General features: G+C 34.2%; 1 protein-coding gene across 3 annotated transcripts in view; it reads left to right on the top strand.

Annotated features, from left to right (window-relative positions):
* The first annotated feature begins 336 nt into the window (after nucleotides 1-336).
* The window catches only part of LOC149545103 (uncharacterized), a 55,416-nt gene continuing 32,307 nt past the window's right edge, over nucleotides 337-23,445 (top strand). For all 3 annotated transcript variants that reach the window (XR_016353527.1, XR_016353526.1, XM_089790509.1), the window contains exon 1: nucleotides 337-1,055. Coding sequence is in view for 1 of the 3 variants with exons in the window: in XM_089790509.1 (XP_089646635.1) it covers nucleotides 529-1,055 (527 nt within the window). In the remaining 2 variants the exon portion in view is untranslated. The remainder of the gene's footprint in view (nucleotides 1,056-23,445) is intronic.

The raw sequence follows: 23,445 nt of genomic DNA, 5'->3' as shown, positions 1-23,445 counted from the left end.
GTTTTTACCTAGTGGACAAATTTGGTGAAATAGATTTAAAAAAGATGCTTGGGGACAAAGACTGACTTTCACGTGCTTTAGCGGGCAAAGTCGGTGAAAGATGGAAAAAGTTGTTTGTCCACTATCGCCTCCCTCTTTCCACGCGTCTTCGTCCGTACAGAAAAAACCTACAGATATAAAATTTAATTTTAAAACATGTACGGCCTTTCAGAATATGGTTTAGTGGGCTTAGTCAGTGAAAGGGACAGGTCACAGAATGATGGTTCGCCACTCGTTACCTGTCCTTTTCCTGCACAGCTATTATCCACTCATTCTCCGCCACTCTTTTTTCACACTTCTTTCTTCTTTATTCAACTCCGTTTGTTCTTCGTCTCACCATTCTTTACAGCATTTTAGCTCTTTCAAGACAGCTTTATTTGTTTCCTTTGTTCTTATCCCGTTAATTTATAGATAACCCTCAACCTTTCTTGAAGCATTTTTCTCAACCCTTCGCTGTGAAGCATTCTTCTTTGTTTCAATTTGTATCAAATGGCAGCCGGTGGTGCTTTTGATACAATAATACCATCTGCTTCTACTTTTGTTGCATCCTCATCTGGAACCAAACACGTCCCCTTCGATATTTTCATAAATCATTGTGGAAAAGATACAAAACACACTCTGGCCACCAAAATCTACAATTCTCTAAATGACAGGGGACTGAAAGTGTTTTTGGATAAAGATGAGTTGGAACTTGGGGATTTATTGCATAAAGCTTTAGAAGAAGGCATGGCTAGTGCTTCAATTTATATTGCCATTTTTTCTGAGCATTATGCACAATCCCCCTGGTGTTTGACTGAACTGGAATTTATGGTCAAAAGCGGCAAGACCATTATCCCCATCTTCCATTATGTTGAGCCTTCCGTTTTAAGATGGGCTGATGGAGGAAAAGGAGCATATGCAGATGCCTTCCGTGAGTACGAAAAGAAGGGTCAATACGCTCCACAAGTGCTTCAGCGGTGGAAAGAGGCACTCCAACAAGTTTCATGTTGTTTCGGCCGCACCATCAACAATACAAAGTAAGTACAATAATACTCTTGCTTCTATCGCATTTTGAAAGTGACGTTCGTTTCGTTTACCCGTTTCTCAGTCGTAAAATACCTTTTAAACATTTTTCACTTGTTTAGAATTCTTTCACTTAGACTTAAATTTTTTTTGATCGGACTTATAGACTTAAATTTTATATATTAGTATTTGTAATAATTAAAATAGAGCCTTTTATTCTTTACTATTCATTATATTATTAAAATTTGGAGAGATTTTATTTTATTGCAGAAGCAATAAATTCATTCTTTCATTCTTTCACGAAGTCATGTTTTGTTTAGTGCAAGTATTCAAAGAGCTATTATTTACTTTTCATGTCTTGTGGGAGTCGATGAGGGTGTGAAGGTGTGTTAGTATGGGAAAGAGAATGCTAGTAGAAGCCTCTTTTTATTACCAAGGTCTTCTAATAACTTTCAGCTATAATGACATTCACTAGTCTCTTAAGAACCATAAGAACAAAAAAGTGTCAAATTTTGATGGAATATTTATCAAAATTCATGGTAGGATTGTATTATTTGCATCTTAGGTGAATTTAAGGTCTAACTACAATAACATATCTTGAAGACCCTTAATGTTGTACTATTTGATTGTTCCTATAATGGAAGCTTTATTTTGTAGGAAAGGAAATGATTATATAGGTATAAGTTCCTTATATTTTAATTTTTAATTTAATTATTAAATATCAATAATTTATCTTGTCAAGGCACTTTTGATGCTAATATAGCCAATTTTCTATTTCACTTGTCTTAAATGAAAAAATCACAGGTCCTACTATATCTTATTGCATTAGCTTTCGAGTAGTCCCACTATATCTTATTGCATTGGCTTTCCAATAGTCCCACCTTTTATAGTCGATTTCAAATAATGTAAGTGGTTTTGTAAAGAAGTTGAGATGTGTTGCCTTGTGTATTCTTATGTAGTTGTCATTTACCTAAGATTACAAACAATATATAATATCTAAAATATATTAAATTAAAACGTATAGGAAAGAAAAAAATATCTATCATAATTTGTAAAACAAGTTTGTGTTTATAAATAAAAAACTAGATCAAAATTAGATAAAAATATTAAGACAAAAAAATGTATTAGTGAATCTTAATAAATAAAATCACACATCTCTAATCATTATAATAAATAATATCTTTTAAAATTTTCTGAGTTTTCAATAAAAATACAAAGTTGAGAAAATTTGACATAGGCTATTGTATTTTAACTCTAATTCTGCCTATAAGAGAAAATAATATTTGTAGTTGTGACAAATTTTGATAAATACTCTATCAAAATTTAAAATATTTTTTCCTCATAGGTCTGTTAAGACATTTTATTAGATTGTTATAGCCCAAAAAGGTCAAAGAGACTTCAATTCTTAAACAATACTAAACTATTTTTCCTCGACACACACCTAATGTGTTTGTACTCTTGGCTTAGTAACATTAGGTGTAGAAAAAAAATTCAACACGTGTTCACAACATTTCACAAGAATATATTTGTTGTTGACACGGTCAAGTGGTTTAGGGTTGAGAAAGGATGAGACATGTTATGATAATTGGATCACAAATCCACCTGTAGATGCAGGCGAAAAACTCTTAGGGTCATTAATTCTAAGGGATTATTTGTTATTGTTTGGTTGGTTTTTACTATTAGCCCTTCCATTTTGATCTGTTATAACCATTAGTTTTGTCCCATGAGATGTAGAAAGAAAACCACGGCCAAGTGTCATAACTTTTTACCTCTCTTTATGAATAATATCATGCAAGTTGTTATAAAGGAACACCTCACCTCCATCATTCTGTTTTACTAAGATCACCTTTCTTTTTTAGGTTTCATATGGTATGAAGCACCTAATGAGTAAGCCATAATTTATTAGTAGTAATGTCAGAAAAATAAAAATTACATTTATATTAGATGTCATCATTAGAGGTATTTTCAATGGTTGAATTATCCAAAATAAAATAGAAATTTCCATTTGTATATTTCGTCTACAAATGGCTCTACTTCTTGTAATTCTAACAATTTAGTTTTCTCTTTCTAAGGGTAAGTAATCATCCTTTTAATTTGGATTCATCTTTAAATTTATTATTTCCCCTTATTGTAACGGTGTTTCCTTAGTTGCTTACTAAACATGTCGTGTATTCTTGGAACCCTCATCTATGTAATACTTCATTCTCATATACTTTTTCAAGGAAAATGACAACAATACAATATTATCTACAATACCACTTATTAATAGAAATCATTAGTTTTTCCCATGATTCAATCAAAGACCAAAGTCGAATAATATTTCTATCATACTTAGCAAGATTAGCACCAATACTTTCTAGCTAACTCAAAATTATATTAAAATAATTTAAGTGCCTATCTATCAATATTTCTTACTTCATTATCAATGGATATAATTTTCTTATGAAAATAAATTTGTTTACTATACTCTTGGTTTGATATATGTTTTTCATATTATTATCAACAAACTATGGATAGGAGTTTCCTCAAAAATATTTGAGAGGATAGAGTCAAATAGATACAACTTGATAGTTTCTTGAGAATTATTTTTAATCAAGATTTATCTAGTCTTGATCCAACATTCCTATAGGTTTAATTCTTTCCTTATTACATATATCTATTGAGGCCTCTCATCTAATAAATTTAAGTTACCACAATTCATAACAAGTGACATCAAATTTTCTAATTATTGATTGGGATGTGCTTGTCTTGGTTTTGTTATAACTAGCAGTTTTTTTTGCAGCAAAAGATTGACCTATTAATGCTTGATACAACAACTAGATTTATAGAATACATAGAAGGTCATTAAACTATGTCATGAACTACCTCTACATTAGCAACACCAAGGAGACCAAGGAAATAATCAGTCTTTCTCTCCATTGTAAAAATCCCCCCAACATAAGCGCGGGGTTCAAACCTATGACCAAGCTCTAATACCACTGGTTAAAGACAGGAGAGGCTATTATTTACAATGCCACGAACCATCGCTATGTTGGCAACACCAAGGAGACCAAGGGTGTAGTCTTTCTCATCATTGTAACATGTTTCAATCCTTAAAAATATTCGGAGACACTAAATTAAATAGGTTCAATACAATTATAATATTGTTATTACCTTAATCTTAAAGTGCATAGGGTTGAGTAGTTACCTCATTGCTAATGTTAGAATAACTAAGACGAGGGGTGGGGGTGGAAGGGGGGGTGGCAGGGTGGGGGGTGAATCAGTTATTCTAATAATTGGTATCAAAGTGTATTGGTTGCTTGGAGGAAGTTTCAAGGACTTGGGCCAAAAGATTGCAAGATGTATAAAAGAGAGGTACCTAAGCTGAACAAGGACAACTTCACAATATGGCAAAGTGGGATGAGGCTGCACATATCAGGTATTGGAGATTATGCCTTAACATTACTAGACAATGGCTACATTCAACCGAATATTGGACCTTTGACAGTTGATCAGTTGAGAGACAGACATGAACACAACTTGACAATGATAGAGATTGTTGTTGCTCCATCTGATGTTGAATTCAAAGATGTTAAGTAATGCTCTACTTTAAAAGAAATATGGGACAAACTTGCACTAGTTCATAGTGGTGATGCAAATATGAAAAGAGCTAGAGCTGAAAGTCTTAGAGGAAGATTTGATGACATGACGATGAAGGAAGGTGAGAATATCAAACAATAATCCAACCGAATCAAAGAGTTAGTCAATACTATTCGAGGAGCATGAGGTATGATTGATGATGACAATGTTATAAGTAAAATACTGAGAACTTTGTTACTTGTCTATGCTATTAGAATCTTAGCTATTCATGAAATGAGATTTGTACTGAGTAATGTTCTTACACTTGATTGTCTAATCGGTAAGCTAACTACTTTTGAGCTGAACAATTTTGACAATAGACTTATATCGAGTGTTGAGTTTGCTTATATGTCTTCAATAAAGATTAGTGACTCTAACAGTAAACATAACATAAGAAATGAAAGTGATAGTGATACTGAGGATGAGTCGTATGAGCTTGAAGCACTTATGGTTAGAAGACTTTAGAAAGGTAAAGGAAGATATAAAGGAAAGTTACCTTTAGCATGTTTTAACTGTAAGGAAATTGGTCATATTGCTACTAGATGTCCTAACAAGAAAGAGTAAGATAATAACAGATCTGGTGATGGAAAGTTTGGAAGAATAAATAACAGAGGAAACTGAAAATTTGATAGAAGAAACAACTGATATTACAAAGACAAGGGCAAGAAGACATGTTATCTTGTTGAAGATGAAGAAGACAATACCGACACCGACACTGATGAAGATACTGAGGTACTATTTGTTGCAATGAAAGAAGATTCAGAAGAAGAGGAAAGGTATGTAGAAACAACACTCATATCTAAGGTTAGTAAAAATGATACATGGATTATTGATAGCGGTTGTACACATCACATGACTAGTGATGAAGATAAATTTGAATACCTTGAACACTACAATAGAGGCTTAATCAAAATGGGAAATGATACACCTTGCTTAGTGAAAGGAAAAGGATCAATCTTATTGAATGATAGGATTAGATGTGATAATGCATATTGGGTAAAAAGACTTAACTATAATTTGTTGAGTGTTGCACAATTGAATAATTTAGGTCACTGAGTTGAATTTGAAAGTAAGAAGGTGAAAATCTACGATGGAACTGGAGAGTTGGTTGGTACTGGAGGACAATCAAAAGGTAATTTATTCTATCTTGACAATGTTGATACTTCTTGATTGTTGGCAAAAACTAAAGATGCATTGTTGTGGCATAAGAGATTGTGTCATGTGAACTTTGATAACATGGTTAAGATCAGTAAAAAGAGAAGAGTTAGAGGGTTATCGAGTCTAACTAAGCTTGATCATGTTATGTGCAATCAATGTCAGAAAGGAAAAATGATAAAATCTAGTTTTAAGAGCAAAGACTATTAAACTAAAAGAATTTTGGAGTTGGTACATATCGACTTATGTGGTCCTATGAGAACATAGAGTTATTATGGTGACAAATATTTCATTTTATTTGTTGATGACTACTCTAGGATGATGAGAGTTATGTTTCTAAAAGAAAAATTTGACGCTTTCAAATTATTTAAGTGGTATAAAGCTAAAATTGAAAAGGAAACTGGAAAAGACCTTAAATGCTTAAGATCTTATAGAGGAGGTGAAATTATTTATGATGAATTCACTAACTTTTTCTTTGAGCATGGAATCAAAAGGTAGGTTTTTGCACTAAGGACACCACAACAAAATGGAATTGTTGAAAGGAGGAACTGATCTATTGTTGATTGTGCCAAAACATTGATGATTGAAAAGAATGTTGCACAAATGTATTGGAGAGAAGCTGTTAGTACTACTGTATACACCTTGAACCGAGTTCAACTCAAGAAAGACACAAATAAGATACCTTATGAGTTATAGTTTAACTACACACCGAATGTAAGTTATTTTAGGATTTTTTGGAAGCAAATGCTACATTCTGAAAGATGATAGAAATAGAATGTGTTTAAAACTCGCCTTACTAGGATGGGTTATGAGAAGCTCCAGCTTCTTAATAATATCTATGCTGATTTCTCAAAAGGGATAATATGCATATGATAACATCTCTAAAAGTACTTAGTAAGTACTTAGCAGAGGATCCTAGCCTCTCACCTTTAGGAATTGTTATACCTCAATCTCAGCCTTTGGATCCCCAAAGCACTGAAGTCCCAGTTGAGGCTATGACTTTAACTGATTGGCAAGCATTTTATAATAATATTCGTACTAACAACTTGAGAAAAGACATTGTTAAACATGTGCAGGTTGTGAAAGGTTTATTCCCTGGACATTACTGGTGTGATGTTCAACCCTCCTGTCCTCAAGCCATAAAATTATGGTTGTTTGAAAATGGATTCATCAGGAATCTGTTTATCAGAAACTCAATTGACCTAGAAGGTTTCCCTCAAATCATACGAGATACCTTTAAAGCCTTTTGTGGAGATTTTATGAACATCCATGGATGCACTATTACTCGCCTAAAAATATTCTCAGCACCTCCTGAATGGATGATTGATAATGGTGAAGTCAACTTTTACCTTGCTTACCATTATATCAAATTCATGCAAGATCAGCGCCCTGCTTCTTACCCTGTTTTCAACCTTCCTGAGAAAACCCTTGCCTTTATCCGTGCTCATATGCTCATTAAAATCAAAGGCCTTATTGAAACAGATTCTAATTCAAATCACCTATTAGCTTCTGCTAATAGAATGATTATTTGCTCTGAATGGGTTCCTACACTCATGGCATGTCATCTCTTCAGAAATATAAAGCATTTTGATGGCACCTCTGTCAAAATGTCAGAAGCATGTAAAAGTTTCTTTCTAGCCCCTGAATATGGTTCATTCATTATAGATGATGAAACATGGGTTCGTCCTGAAACTTTAGAAGGAATACAAGCAGAACTTGAAGCAGTCCTTCCCAGTGAAACACCTGAAGGATTTCAAGAAATTCATCTCCGGCATACTTGTGGAATTGATGATTATTCTAAATATCCTCCTCCACCACTCTGTGAAGAATGCCATAAGGAAGCTGAAGATTATCAAAAAGACTTAGAAGAAGCTAAGTATGAAAACACTCTCATGATTCATGGTTATACTAGAGAATTGTTAGAACAGGATTCTAATGAATTTGAAGGAAAGTCTTCCAAGACTTATGCTGATGGTCACTCTCCAAAAATGGCCAGTCTACATAAAGAATATGCTCCTAATTTCCACACTGAAATTACTCCAGTTCCAGAACATGTTCCTGAAGACATAGTTTTTGTTGGTCAGCATGTAATTGATATACCTAAATGTGGTATAAATTGGATCCAACGTAGCAGAACACATGCTATTGGAAAAGCATGGTGTGGTGTCCCTCTTGACATGGACACAGATGATTCAGACTTACTCAAAGGTGATGATCCAGCGCAGCAAAAGCACGAAGGACATTCTAGCTGTGACAGCTTCGACTCCATCGGTGAAGCAAATATCAACAATGCAATGGAATGACATGTATGTCACCCATGTGGTTACTCCTCCACTATCTGAAAAAGGATGAATGTAATGATTCTTGGTGGTCCCCAAGACTCTAGTGGTTGTTGTGTTGTCTTTGCTTTCTGTGTGTGGTCCCCTCTCAAAAGGATTCGACAGAGTAGGCCTCTTGCTTTAAGGCGCTTATCTTTTCGATAAGATCAAATCTCTTTTCTGAGTGCGCTTGCTTTTAGCGTCGGTGGTGTCCCCACTTGTTAGTGCGCTTGTTGTGCTGTCTCTTCGGACTTCAATTGTTTTGAAATCCGCGGTCCCTTGTTTAGCTATAAAAGAGCAAGTCTCTCCTCATTCAATGCATTTGAATTTGTAAGCTCATAAGACTTATCAAATTGCTCTGCAACTTGAAGAAGCGATTGAAGCTCTAGGAAGTTCGACTTTGCAAATATCAAGTGGAATAGCGAAAACAAGTATGTTTTCTGGCTAGAAGGCTTTGCCCTTAAGGCAAATGCCTCTGTTATGTTATATTAGTCCATATGTTCTCCTTATGAGTATGTAATCTTGTTTGAATAAATATATCATGTTTTAGTAATATATAAGGGAAGCTATTTGGTAGATCCGGTTTATTTCTTCAAGAATATGCAATCTCTGTAAAGGATAAGCCCTTAGGTTTTAAAGGTAGGAATAAAAGCCCTTATAGGAAAGATGGCTCTGGGAAATGGAAATGTAAAGGTTAAGCCCTAGGTAATCCCTATCCACTGAGAAGGATCATAAGCTCGTATCCCTGTGGATGCCGGGTAGGCTTGTTTTGGGTGTCTGCTGAAGATCGCACGAACTTTGGGGGGACCCCTAACATCACTGACTATGCAACTTCCATTTAAGTGTGCTTATAGGTCTTTAGGTTACAAATGGAAATTCAAAGATACTTGAAGAAGACTAAAGACTATGGTTTATGGTACACAAAGGAAGGCAAATTTGAAGTCCAAGTTTACACTGATGCAGATTGGGTTGAAAACATTGATGAGTAGAAGAGCACAACTAGGGGAGCATTCTTTTTAGGAGAAAAGCTTGTAACATGGATAAGAAAGAAACAAGCTTGCATTTCTCAGTCTACTGCTGAAGTAGAGTATGCTGCTATTATTGCTAATTGTTCAAATATTGCTTGGATTAAGCAAGTGTTGGAAGGAATGAATGAGGTGATCATTGATCCAGTGATTATTTATTGTGACAACACCAGTGCTATAAACATTTCAAAGACTCTGGTGATGCACTAAAAAACAAAGCTTATATCTATTAAATATCACTATTTGAGGGAACAAGTATAGAAGAAGCAAGTCAAACTGGAATTTGTAAAGTCTAAGGAATAACTTGGTGACATTTTTACCAAGCCCTTACTGAAAGATACTTTTGAGTACTTGAGGACTAGGCTAGGAGTCCGTCCCTTGTCTATTGGTCATTGAGGTAATCAGGAGGTTGCATCAACCTACATCTTATCAAAAAATCATTCATGTTGATGCACATAGCTCACACTTTAGGATTTCTAAGGTTGTGAAAGATTGTAGAAGTTGGAACAGGGATTGTATATGAGTACATGAAGGTACTTGATCTAGACCGAGCAACAGAGAATAACTTGGTTGTTGAAGAGTTGTTTATTTCCTTTGGCATTGTTGTCAAAGGGAGAGAGAACTATGTTCGAGAGAGAGTGCTATGAAATATCTGTTGATGGGAACATGGAAAGGGACAAAGATTGAAATATTTATCCACTGAAGGGAGAAAGAATCTGCGAGTTGAAGAAGATCAAATCCATAGGTAGAGTCTGCATGTAATGTTGTTGAGATGTAATGTAGTGATTAAACGTATTAAATATCAAGCTAGGGAGAGCTTTACCGAGCTACAACATTTACCTATATAGTTGTAGAACTAATGTTTGGTACGCGTATGGCATATTTCATATTGCTTGTGTTGCCATCATTGCCAAAGGGAGAGATTGATGAACTACAACTGATTAAATATCTTGATGAACTGAAGGTACAGTAATTAGATATCACCAAGCTAGGTGAACCCACAATAGTGGGTTACAATTTTTTGGAGGAAGGAATTCATCCTAAAAATCATGAGAGCGCAAATTTACTTAATTACTTTCGATAGAAAGTACTTTTTATATTGAAAGTAATTTATATAAAAAAATCTCGAGAATGGGTAATTTTCATTGTTTTATGTAAAGTACTTTCGATAGAAAGTACTTTCTATCAAAACTAGGTACTTTCGATCAAAAGTACTTTCGATATAAAAGTAATTTCTACCGAAAGTACCTGATGAGGTCCTATTTCTAAACTTTGATGAAATTCTGAGAATTTCATGGCTTCGGAGCTCAAGCACAAGGATCAAATGGAACAATAAGGAGACGTCCTTTTGCATAGCACAAGTACTCAGAACTAGCTTTATAACGATTATAGATTCAACTATTTTTGAATTTATTAGGTGTATAGTTTTTGACGTTAATCGAATGGATGTCTTTTATCAAATATAAACCTCTGAGTTTGACGTTCAATGAAAAATAGTAAAAAAGGAATTTTTTTTTTGAAAAATAACAATGTCCTCCATCTCCAAGTCTACTTTCTATCAAAAAATAAAACTTGAAATTCGATAAATACAAAACAAGTTATAAGCTATGTAGTTAAGGAATGCCAAAATTATGGTTTAGTCGACTTCAAATGTTAATAAAATATGCAATAATCATGATAATATCGTCAAACCAATTCCATGCCCTACATATGGATGTTACAAAACTAAATTCGAAAGAATCACATTTATATCTATTTTACAAAAAGTTATGCTCTATGAAAACGTTATTATTTGAAAATGACGTTTTCAGCACCATACTAGTTTTTGTCGGATAAAGAAAAAAATATTCAAATAAAGTCCAAAACAAAACAAAATAAAGTAAAATAAAATTTAGAATCTAGACAAAAAATCCTAAAATATTCTAATTTACTTCATCCTTCGATTTCTAATGGTTCAACGAAAATATGCATCTGAATCTGAAAGTTTTTCCCAAAATGTAGAGTTCGGTGTTCATTCAAGAAAAAAAGTGTAACCCACTATTGTGGGTTCACCCAACTACTAAAGTGATTTTGTAAGATGATTAAATCAATCAATATGTTGTCATTGATGTCAACTAGTTTTGACTATACTTATCATGATAGTTACAAACATTTGAATATCCGAAGAAGGAAGAAATGGTGAAGAAATGAGACATCTAGATAAGGAAAAGATAGATATGACAGATAAGAATAAGGTATACACTGGGTAACTTATTGGTGAGTCTATGACTTTATATTGTTGACTTGAGAATGTTACATTATTCTATGAAGAAGAGATTTGAATTAAACAAGTTAATGTGGTTAGTAATTGAAGAATTTCTGTATACATCGAGTAGTCTTGTGTATACCGAGTGAGTAATAACCGAGTTAGTTATCATCGACGCATTCAATATTTACCAAGTATGGATGAAAACATTAAATGCTAAGTTCAACTGAATAAAATTGGTGAGCTCGAAATTGTTATGATTTCGAGGTTATAGATGAAGTTTGTTATAAGATTCACTACTGACAAAATTTAAGGATGAGATTGAAATGTGTTAGTGACACATTTTTCGAGGAAGGTTTAAGAGGCAAAATTTGATGGCTAATATGAAAATGATTTACTTTCATTGTTGAAACAATGCGGCACTGGCTAAATAGCCGAATATTTGCACCGGCTATTTAGCCAGTGCCATTACCTCCGTGACTCGGCACGTCAGTTTTGCTGGATGCCCTGCCGCCTATGTCTGCATCGTACTCCGGTCTGCACCGTACTCCGTTCCGTCAGACTTGATCGTTCCAGTTCTGACGGTGACATTATCGCTTGCCGTGCTTCCACATGCCACATGTTTTGAGCTTTTCTTTGTGGTAGGAAGGGACCCCACTTCGATTGCAACGCTCAGACTATTTCTCTCCACCATTTTCATTAAGTGTTGCCAGATTTTTCCATTGTTCAATTTTAATCAATTTATGCTTTTCTAAACACTCATTTTATTTGAACTATAATATATCTATATATTCAGTTTAATCAATTTCATTTAAGTTATTTAAATTCATTTCAATATCTTATAATTCTCTTGTTGATCAACCTCTCAAGCTTGCATAACATCATAGTCATGTTTTTTTCTCTTTAGATGTGATGTGCATTTTAGTTGATGGTAATATTTGGGAGTTACATGACTCACTATTAACTCCAACATGGTAGAAGAGTACCAAATATGTAGCTTCCTATCCAATTTCTAAGAGATCAACACGAATGTGGGATGAGAACTTTTACTCAATGTATTTTTAAGAGATAATTTTTTAAGGTTTTTCCCATAGTCACCATTTTTTTGAAATGAATTAGATTTTGCAAATAGTTGGAAGATCTAGTCAAATATATTGTTGGAATAGCACAACAAGGTCATATTTTCTTGTAACTTGAAGTTTATTCCTTTTACCAAATTACACATTCTACTAGTTGGAATTTATGATTAGTTTCTTGGACTTGTTGTTGACATAAATTTGTTTTATGGATATCCCTTTCCTTTTGCATGTAATATGAGTTGAATTTATAAAAATAAATTAGGAGGGTCATTTGTATTAACTAACTTTAGCCTTTTTAAAATTGTCTTTCGAATTGGGTATTGGATTTTGTGATATAAAATTTGATTAGAAATTTAAAACTTCTAAGAGCTTTCTGTTGGTATAGGTCTCATCCTTGTATTTTATAATTGGTACATATTATTTCCCTCTCTTTTATTGAATACATTGCATCCATTAAGATAGTATGCTTAAGGTCTTTGGGATGGGTAATGATGATCAATGTATAGGTTCTCATTTAACCTTATCTAGGGGAAAACACATGACATTAACGTAATGATTCTTATATGGAATTAACATTATGATTCTTTGGGAAAAATCATTGCTAAGTTACATAATTATATTTTTTTCTTCTCCGTTACTAGCATCTAGATTTCTTTACAAACTATTTGACACAAATAAAATGTTCTTCATGTTTCCTTGTGTCACTAGTCCCCCATTATTGTTATTTCTTTTTGTCTACTATTAATAATCACCTAATATATTTTTTAAGTGCCCAAGAACCTCTTTGTAATATTTTATTGGGATTTTTTTGGGATCTCCTCTTGTGTATCTTTATTGAGGGATTGTAAGAAAAATGCACACAACTAATTTGGGATACATTATTCATGATAGCTAGGAGCATGGGACTTACTTGTGTCATGTGATAAAATCGTTCTTCATTCATTCATATCTTTATTAACAAGTAGGAATTATCAATTACCTATTTTAGTTATTTTATTTATGTCAACGAGAGTGAAAAACTCAAGAATGAGTTACACAAAATAATGAGTTGAGGCCTTAGGAATCATATAGTACTAATCCAAGACAACAACCTCCAAAAATTTTAAACAAATTCAAGTAACTACTAAATAAAATGGTGGAAGTTCTTAAATTCTCATTAAAATATACATCTTGATATGCAAGGTGATTTGTACTCCCTTAAACTTGGGAGGCTAGGAGGCCATTGAAACATGGTGTCGTGATTATGTGATCTAAAGGCTCCTTCAAATAATAAAACTACATTCCTAAAATGGGGTGTGTGTTGAATGAATAATTCCCCCAAACATGTAGAGCTTTCTTTGTTGATTTCACTTCAAACACCACTCCCAATTATTCATACATAAGAAAGAGCGAATAACGAGGTGGGATAGTTTTTAAATTTAAAGATCAAATTGGATTTTCTTCATTCAATTATGAGTGTCAAATATGTCACTTGGTTGGTTTGAATTTTGAAAGTAGGGTATCCCTTCTAATTAGTTCAAGGTTGCTATATTGTAGGATGGGTGTAAGGGAGGTATACAATCCTCCTTCCTGATACTAATGCAAATGGGGCCTTGATTTTCACTTAGATTTGATCATTTTTTGTAATAACGAATGAGTTTACATATGATCATCATCTTAGATATATATTCCTTTCCTTGGGTTTTTGTGAATATATTTCTTATTACCTAGATCTAGCTCAAGTGTCTTGATCTATAAGAATAAATGTAAGATATTGATGAGTTATTCATCCTATTTTTTGATCTTGAGTTTTACCACCCTTAGGTGGCTTATTGAGTAACCTCATTATTTCTTTCTTCTAAAAATATTTTTAAAAATTGTTTGGCTTGGTAGGTTGTGTGGAGAGACTTAAGAGCTAGGCCTCTTCTAAATTTTTTTCAAGATGACTATTTCATTATCTATTTTAATGGACAACTACACTCTTTCCCCTACTCGAAACAGTTAGATTGCTCGACACTTTAAACAACCTACGCGAGAGTAAATTTGGGACTAACTCACTAAATGCAACATATTCTGACTTCAGTGTAAGAAATGGAAACATGCATAACCGAGTACAATAGTAAGAGAGAAAGGAAAAGATGACAGAATGGGTAATTTCCAGATTACAAAATTTAACTGATATTTTGACAATACCCAGATTGTCTATATCTCAGCCACTCCATCAACCAATTTCCAACCTCCTTATACAATGAAATATAGTTCACATATGAACTACGAGATATAGAAGAAAGAACAAAGAAAACTTATGCTGAAGAAAGTAAGGCATACAATGTATTGAATGAAAGATATAAAACCAAGTTCGTTAGCATTCACTCAACTGTCAAAAAAAGATAGTTCACTCCGAATACTACACTACAACTAAATGAACAAAAAAATTAAAATTGGACTCAAAGTCACACACAGTAGTCCTAGCTATAGGGGTTTGCCCAAAAGTAATTTTTTAAAAATCTTATTAACTTCTCAAAAAAATACATATATAGGCCTTCTCAAAATGGCTAGCTACGATAGATGATTGCATCGTAGACCATCTCTAAACAGAATACGCTAAAAATAGGACAAGCCTAAATCATTGTTTGTTACAGAGATTGCCAAAATTCCATAAATGGATACAAAAAGAAAGAGGGAGAGCAAAAGATAGCAGTCTGGAAGAATGACAAACATGATCATGTCTTTTTAAGAGTAATTGCTTTAGCTATGTAGGCTTTCATAGCATCAATTACTTTGTCCAAGTCCTCAACACTTAAGATGATGATATTGTTAGCTCGAATCATCTAGTAGTCATGCATTTATGTTAACTCATCTATTCTGGCAACCTTGGACTGGAACTTTTCTGATGCGCTCCTTATGATCGACTCAACAGATGAAATCACTTAGATTTTATACATCTAGAATTTTTTGGGTTAGCGACCTCATCAACAAATGCAAGGAACTTTCCTTTCATGTGCTTGACATTGACCAACTTACCATTTCCAAATACATATGACTCCATATGCAGTGTCTTACAATATTCAAAAAGTTTCTCAGTGACCTTGCACATCCTTAAGCTCACCTACAGAATGAACAAAGCTTTCTACAATAAACTCTAGAGATTTTTTCTTATGAAACAATGACTCTTGGCCTGGCTTCAGGATCCCATGAGAGATAGCAATATTAGTCTTCATGTTGATCTCTTCTTGCAATAGGGCCAATTGCTCTGTCAGCCCAATTGCTGATTTTTGTATGGTGGTTTGATGATTGGAATTTGCTTCCAGAAGCTTATGAGCATCTAATACTAGATTTTCCAAATTTTCAATTAGTAGGGGACCTTGTGCCTTCATCTGGTCTACCCACACACAACCAATTTGCCCAAATTTTCTCTCTTGTTGTAGCTTTATGAGTAGATTCTTTTTCTCCTCTACATTCGGGTCAAATTGGTTGGATGATGTATTCCCAAGTGTAGATTTGATGAATTCCATCAACTCTCTATTTGAAGCCTTTAGGACCTCCTTTTCCACTCTCATCTCTTCTAGCCTATCTTCAATTTTCTCATTAGTGGACTTCCATTTGTTCGCCATGGAGTCATGAATAGGGATACCAATATCCACTATTTTGATCTAGAAATTGTCCATGGAAAGCTCATGGAATATATCCTCCTTTTATGGCTCTGCAATCTCTACTAGCATGTGGCCAGTAGATGGATCGGTAGCCAATGCTACAATTGATCTTTGCTTCTTCATTTTCTTAGAGGTTGGCTAAGAAGAGGTAGCCTATGTAATGAAATCTTTTGATGGCACAGATTCTTTATACCTTCTCTTCTCCCTATCAATGGTCTCCTTGAGACATGACTCAATAGAGAGCACATTGATAGCGGACTATAGGGCAGTAGGATCAAACAAATTCCTAGTAGTTGGTGGCATTTTCTTGCCTTGAGAAGTAGCAAGGAAGGAAAAAACCTTAGTCACTAAGAGGGCCAAGGTGTCCCCTTGCTATGATTTGTCCTGCTCTTGGTCGTCCATGGGATTAGTGTCACCATCCAGGTTGATCACTTGAATAGGGGAGGGAGGCACAACCAAAAAAATTTCTTGTTCTTTCTCCTTCTCCTTGTCCTTTTCCCCTTCTTTGTCCCCAATTTTTTTTGTATCTAAGAGAGAGCCATCTCCACATGTAGGAGTAATTGACACATTTTTATCTGGAGGCTCATCTGCACCTTACCCAATTGATTGAGCTAGGCCCACAAATGTTGAAGGTAGTGGTTGTTGCTACATTGGATTGGGCAGCTCCGGAAGATACTCCACCCATTGAACTAGTGCTCCCCATCCTCTTCTTCCTTTCTCAGGTCCACTCTACCCACTTTTTTGTCCTCTTGATGATTATGTGCATGAGGACTTCCATGGTGTCAACAATAGGGCTTGTGGGTAGGGTAAACACAATAGGAGTGCCTTTGATCTTCTCTTAAGATGAGGGACGCATGTAGGAGCCATCATCTGCAAGGTCAAAAACATCAATAGAATTATTATACAATGCAATCTCACCAATAGTCAATTGGGACCAAAACTTATCCTAAGTCTGGTACTCGTGAAGACATCATGCTTAGTAATTTTTGATGTTTGGAATATGTCTATAGGCATATCCCAACTTCAAGTGGTCCCTAACGAAGTTCACTGGATCATATTGAGGCCTTATTACCTCATAGTCTACTAGTTTGATTTTTCTCTCAAAACTCTTTACTAGATTCTAAGCATTGGATCTAGAAGCACAGGAGTAGGGTTCAACCACTATGGGGAAGGGGATCATGACAATCTTCTTCACATTTGAACACAAGTTGTTCACTTCAAGAATTTGTCGACATAATTCTATAAGAACCTCCTTGTCCTCTAGGTACTTGGGAATCTTTTGGGAAAACCATTAAAGGCACCTACCAGCAGGTATGAGAAACTTAGAAATTGGATGATTATTACCCAAATTGATTGATATCCAAAATTGCCTCTAGTGAGAATCTCTTTTTAGGGTATCCTTGTAATTCCTGACACAACCTCATTATGAAGGCATCATTTACTGTCACGTACTTCTCATAACATCTCTACAACTGGAGGTTTGGGTAAATTCTTACACCTTTGTATTCTCATCATAATTCTAGATGTTGGGAAGGTCGGGCCATAAGTGGTGTGTAGCTAAGGCATAGATAATCTAAGACAACATATAGAACTGCTTGAATACCTTGGCCAAACTCAACCATGAGGCAAGTTCATGATAGATGATTTGCACCCAGTCAATCTACATACCCTCAACACATATAGCTTGCACCAGGAAGAAATGGTGCTTAATAAACTCTAGAATTTCCTCCTTACCCTTTAGTCTGAGTAGCAAGGCGAGGACATCCATGATCTCCGTCTTTAAATTGGTCCTGAAAAGAGTCTTGGGCATCTTGCTCTTCTTCGAGCGGGGAGTTTGGAACCATGTTCTCTGCATGTCCTCCCATTTTAGATTCTTCTTTTCATTGAACATTGACGTAGAAGAGCTAAAGTCAATATCACAGTACTCTTCTTTCATGGGTATGCCAAATGTAGACTGCATCAAAGCCTTGCCGAGTGAGATGAGGATGGATTGGTCGGGGAACAAAATCTGCATTGTTTCTAGGTCATATCTCTTAATACATTCCCTCACAAGCTCTGGTGCATGTACTACCATTGGAAAACTAGTTGCTTCTACCAATCTGCTATCTTTTAACTTCTGTGTGATTGGGTGAATAGATTGAGAATTCAGTCTTTTATGAAGATCACCCAAATCATAAAATTTGAATTGTGTGTTTGTAAGATTCTTCAATTCACTCTCCAAGCTTATTAACTTATGATAACTCACATCTTTGATTTCCATTCGCTATGATTGCATAGGATACAGTTCTCAATAAATAGTTATTTTAATATACTTAAAGAAATTAATTTCAGGCAATTCTAATGAAATAGGTATAGGAATTCGAACATTTGTACTACATGAACTAAATTAAGTTTGGCCAACAATTATAATGGTAGGATTTGCATTTAATTCCATGATCAACGACTATTTAAACTTTTCGTTCACTTTCACATAAAAGCTCATCTTCCCAGAACTTTATTACTTTACTTGGAGTAAATTCCTATTACTAGAAATCACTTTACAAAATAAGTGCTTTTAGTTCTGAGGGAAGTGCCCTTTTCAGAATCCAGAATGCATGAATACTCAATAACTTAACATATGTGGGGAAGAGAGAGAAACATAGCTTTTTCGTAAGCCCATTTTACTTCTATTTAGAATTGCATCCTAGGGAGTGATCCTTTGATGACTTGCGCACTTCATTCTTGCACTTTTTGCACTAGGCATATAACACTTTATTTCCTTATGTCTAGGTCGCATCTTCACAACCAACTTTTCTAGAAGTATCTTTTGAGCATCTTTGAAGGTTATTCATACTTTAAAGTTACCTGACTTTTTATTTTCAAAGCCTTCAAAGAAGTGGCCTTCTATGTTACCTAGGGATGAAAAACCCTTCTCTGAGCAACATTTCACGGAACAAAGTGAATCAACAAAACTTAACCCTCTAATCTCAATCTAATGGCTATAAGTTTAGATTTCAAACATCAAGTTTGCTAATTTCAAGTTATAAGAAAATATGACTTTGTTGTGCTATTCCAACAATATATTTGACTAGATCTTCCAACTATTTGCAAAATCTAATTCATTTCAAAAAAATTGTGACTATGGGAAAAACCTAAAAAAAATTATCTCTTAAAAATACATTGAGTAAAAGTTCTCATCCCACATTTGTGTTGATCTCTTAGAAATTGGATAGGAAGCTACATATTTGGTACTCTTCTACCATGTTGGAGTTAATAGTGAGTCATGTAACTCCCAAATATTAACATCAACCAAAATGCACATCACATCTAAAGAGAAAAAATCATGACTATGATGTTATGGAAGCTTGAGAGATTGATCAACAAGAGAATTATAAGATATTGAAATGAAATTGATTAAACTGAATATATAGATATATTATAGTTCAAATAAAATGAGTGTTTAGAAAAGCATAAATTGATTAAACTTGAACAATGGAAAAATTTGGCAACACTTAATGAAAATGGTGGAGAGAAATAGTCCGAGCGTTGCAATCGAAGTGGGGTCCCTTCCTACCACAAAGAAAAGCCCAAAACATGTGGCGTGTGGAAGCACGACAAGCGATAATGTCACCGTCAAAATTGGAACGATCAAGTCTGACGGAACGGAGTACGGTGCAGACTGGAGTACGGTGCAGACATAGGCGGCAGGGCATCCAACAAAACTGACGTGCCGAGTCACGGAGGTAACGACACTGGCTAAATAGCCGGTGCAAATATTCGGCTATTTAGCTAGTGCCAAACGATGCTAGAGGAAGATTTTTAATGCATTCTTGATTTGCAAGCATAACCAAGCGTCAGAGAACTAATTGTTATCTCTATTTGAGCATTAAAGATTGTCATTAGTATCAAAGACATCGGTAAAACAAAACATGACACAGTAATCAAGCATGACACATTTATCTATGCAAACGGTTACAACAAAATCACAAAACATTTTACCAAGATCGAGGATCATTTATTATAAGATTTTGTCATTAATTGCAATGATGATCTTTATGTAATTGTTAGATCTAGGTTATTTTTGTACATCGTAGATCTTAGGGTTTTCCCTAAGATATTGTAACCTAATTTTTATTAAGCGGCAAAAGTAGTATACTATATAAATGTAATTTCATGTTATTTTTGAATGGGCGAATGAGAAGAAGCTTGACAAGGAAGTTATAAACAAGCAAAGAATTTCTTGAAGCATTAGCGAACTTCATGAATATCAGTTATCAAACAAAGCAGAACAGTATTCAGAGTTATTTAGATAAAGCAAAATCAGACAAGGCTACCAAGCAGTTCAAAGTAGAGATGTTCACATAAAAAGGTGATATCTATTTAGTACTTCATAGATATGTATCAGACAAGATAGAGTTATTATTAACAGATATATCCTATTATTTTCTAACCATTGTAACAGAGTTTTGGTAAAATCTCTTAGCAAAGTAGACATAACTGTCTTTTTGTAAATCTCTTAACTAAGTACACACTCAAGTAGTGTTGTTAAAATCCTATCACTAGGTAGATCTAATCGAGCAAAATGTTACTCCTAATAGGGTAAGATCACCAAAAGTGATCACTACTTGTAGCTCTAACAAGCAAACATTTTCTATCCGCAGTAGTAAAGAATTTGTCGGTGTCATCCCCATTGCAGTTTTTACCTTCTAACAAGGGTTTCTGCATTACCAAAATACTTTTGTCATGTGATTGTTATATTGTTGATTTCATGCTATTTACTTTTAATAGTTAAATGAATGAATGATGCATGCAATGGATTCAAGTTATAGTTGAAGGTTACTATTGTTTGTTGTTTAAGGTTTGAAAGTTAAAAGTTTTTGTGGGCATTGATTCACCCCTCCCATCTCGGCTCTCAGTACCCTATCTCTCCATCCCAACACTATTTACCGAGTGAAGTAAGTTAAAAGAATTGAGGAAAGTGAATTGATATATTGATTAGATGAGTTTTATGAGCATAGCATAGATCTGAATATTTACAAATTGAGTTGTATTTGAATAAGATCAGAACTGTATCAGTTTAACCATTGATTTAACAAAATCTCTTAACGGAGTGGACTTAGCAGTCTTATTGTATTTCAAATTACATTCCATGAATGTTGAATTGTTATCTTGTTGACCCCATAGTGAATGTTGGTAAAAAATTAACTATTAGTGATAAATTCTCTAACTAGGTCACACCTAATCGTGTGCATTGTAACCTTTAACAGGGTTGGCTCCTAACAAAGCTCACTTCAAAAGAGTGAAATTTTTGGGTTACCGGTCCTAGGTGGTTTTTCCCTTGGCAGGGTTTTCACGTTAAAACATTGTGTTATGTGTTATTTCTTATGATTGGTTTACTTTCATACTTTACATATTACATAATTGGTAATTACAGTTTGGATAATCGTTGGTAATCGGTAAATGAATGAACATATTACTATTTTATGTTATCGAGTTGCAGAACAAGTTTGAAATTGTACATCTGAGGGTATGCGAGTGTAGGATAATTGATTTAACTGATTCACCCCCCTCTCGGTTATTCTAACAGCTAATTACTTTGTATTAGAGTCATGAATTGTATTTCTTTTTCTATTTTTCCTATTTTTTGTTGAATCACATTGTTAATCTTATCATAGGTATGTTATAGAGCCAAATGAACATAAAGTTCTATCACAGTGTCCAAATCAACTAGAAACCCTTGTCAACTTGTCTATATTTTTCTCTTGATATAAAAAAAAAACTTTTAGGCCATTGTATTCACTATATTAGAAGACTATATGGTCTATATAGACTTTTTTACGTGTATGGATTTTATTAGTGCAAAATATGATTTTTTTGAAGTGTTTGCAACCATGTCTTCCTTCCATGGTGGAAAAATATAACATATTTTCATTTACATGTTTTTTGTAGCCCTAAATGACCTACTCAGAAATCACCTTATCTCTTTACAAGCTTCATTGGATCTTGCTATACTTCTTCAGCCATATTTCTTCAATTGCTATAGATATCCTAGAGCTACCCTACATCTTAAGCTTAATCTTTAATAATTATATATGTTCTTTTATGCATTGAACCAAAATAGGTCATGTTAATAATAAAGGTAGTGCAACATTATTTTACCAAACAACATTTTTAAAAATCCTCCATTTAGTTGTTGCTCTTATAGGCCATAGTATTTATAAATAAGAGAAATACTAAATCTTTTTACGTGTTGAACCAAAGTTAGGTCATGCTAGCAATATATGTAGTGTAACAATGTTTTACCAAGCAACATTTTTAAAAATTATTCATAAATAGTTGTTGCTAGATTATAGGTCACAATACCTATAAATGAAGGAAATAATAAAGGGTTTGAGTTCTTCATTATATTCATTATTAGTGTAGTCATTTTAACCCTATAGTGTGACCCACATTGTGACATCTATATTCATAGCCAAGGGCCTCACACTAAAGGTAGTGTTGACAATGTACCTAACTATGTTAGGCCCAAAAGGAGGCAAACACAATTGAGGGAGGGGGTCAGGGGCAGGGGGTGGAGAGGGGTGAATTAGTTGTGTACCTATTTACTTTTAATTCCACTTTAATCACTTAGATCTGAAAGATAAAAAATAATGCAAGATCCATAATACATAACACAAAACACAAAGATTTGTTCTCGAGAAAACTCAATTAAGGGAAAACCCCGGTGGGAGGAAAACTCACTAGATGAATTTACTTTGCTAAAAGTACTACCCAATTAAGAGAAAATCTCCACGTAAGTTTCCACGTTTAGTTTTAGGTACTCCTTGGACTATATCACCTCTTCTAAAATTTGAGCACTAGTTACTCAAATGTCTAAGGATAAGGTTAAAAATCTTCTAAATATTCTAAGGAAAAATACATAAAAAATTAAAATTCATTTAAGTAGAAGAACAAAACTTGTACATAATCCACACAATATTCTGTCATATAAAAATTATTCTATGAAAATGAAGGAAAGGATGCGATGATGTAATTTTCATGAACTACAAGACCATGACATCAAGTGTTATCATCAAAGGATTCCAACCTTGGAAGAGGTCACAATTTCACATTTAAATGCAAAGACTGGTAGAAAACCAAACATGCATAACCAACGATGGCCAAAAATTGCAATGAAAGAGGACTTGGTCCAAAGGAAGAAAACATGGATGAAACATAATATAAAGTGGCTGAGTAGGTGGAACATCAAGTGACAAGAATGACCTAATACCAATGTGGAAATAAAAAAATTCGTCATAGAAATTTTTTGGACTGCCATGTGGACTAATAACATGGGTAGGAAAAAGGCTCATT

This window comes from Cupressus sempervirens, chromosome 7 (genome assembly GCF_028749045.1).
Source record: "Cupressus sempervirens isolate cs-2001-9-10 chromosome 7, ASM2874904v1, whole genome shotgun sequence".
Classification (NCBI taxonomy): domain Eukaryota; kingdom Viridiplantae; phylum Streptophyta; class Pinopsida; order Cupressales; family Cupressaceae; genus Cupressus; species Cupressus sempervirens.
Note: the sequence above shows the minus strand (reverse complement) of the source record. Positions and strands in the feature narration are given on the sequence as shown.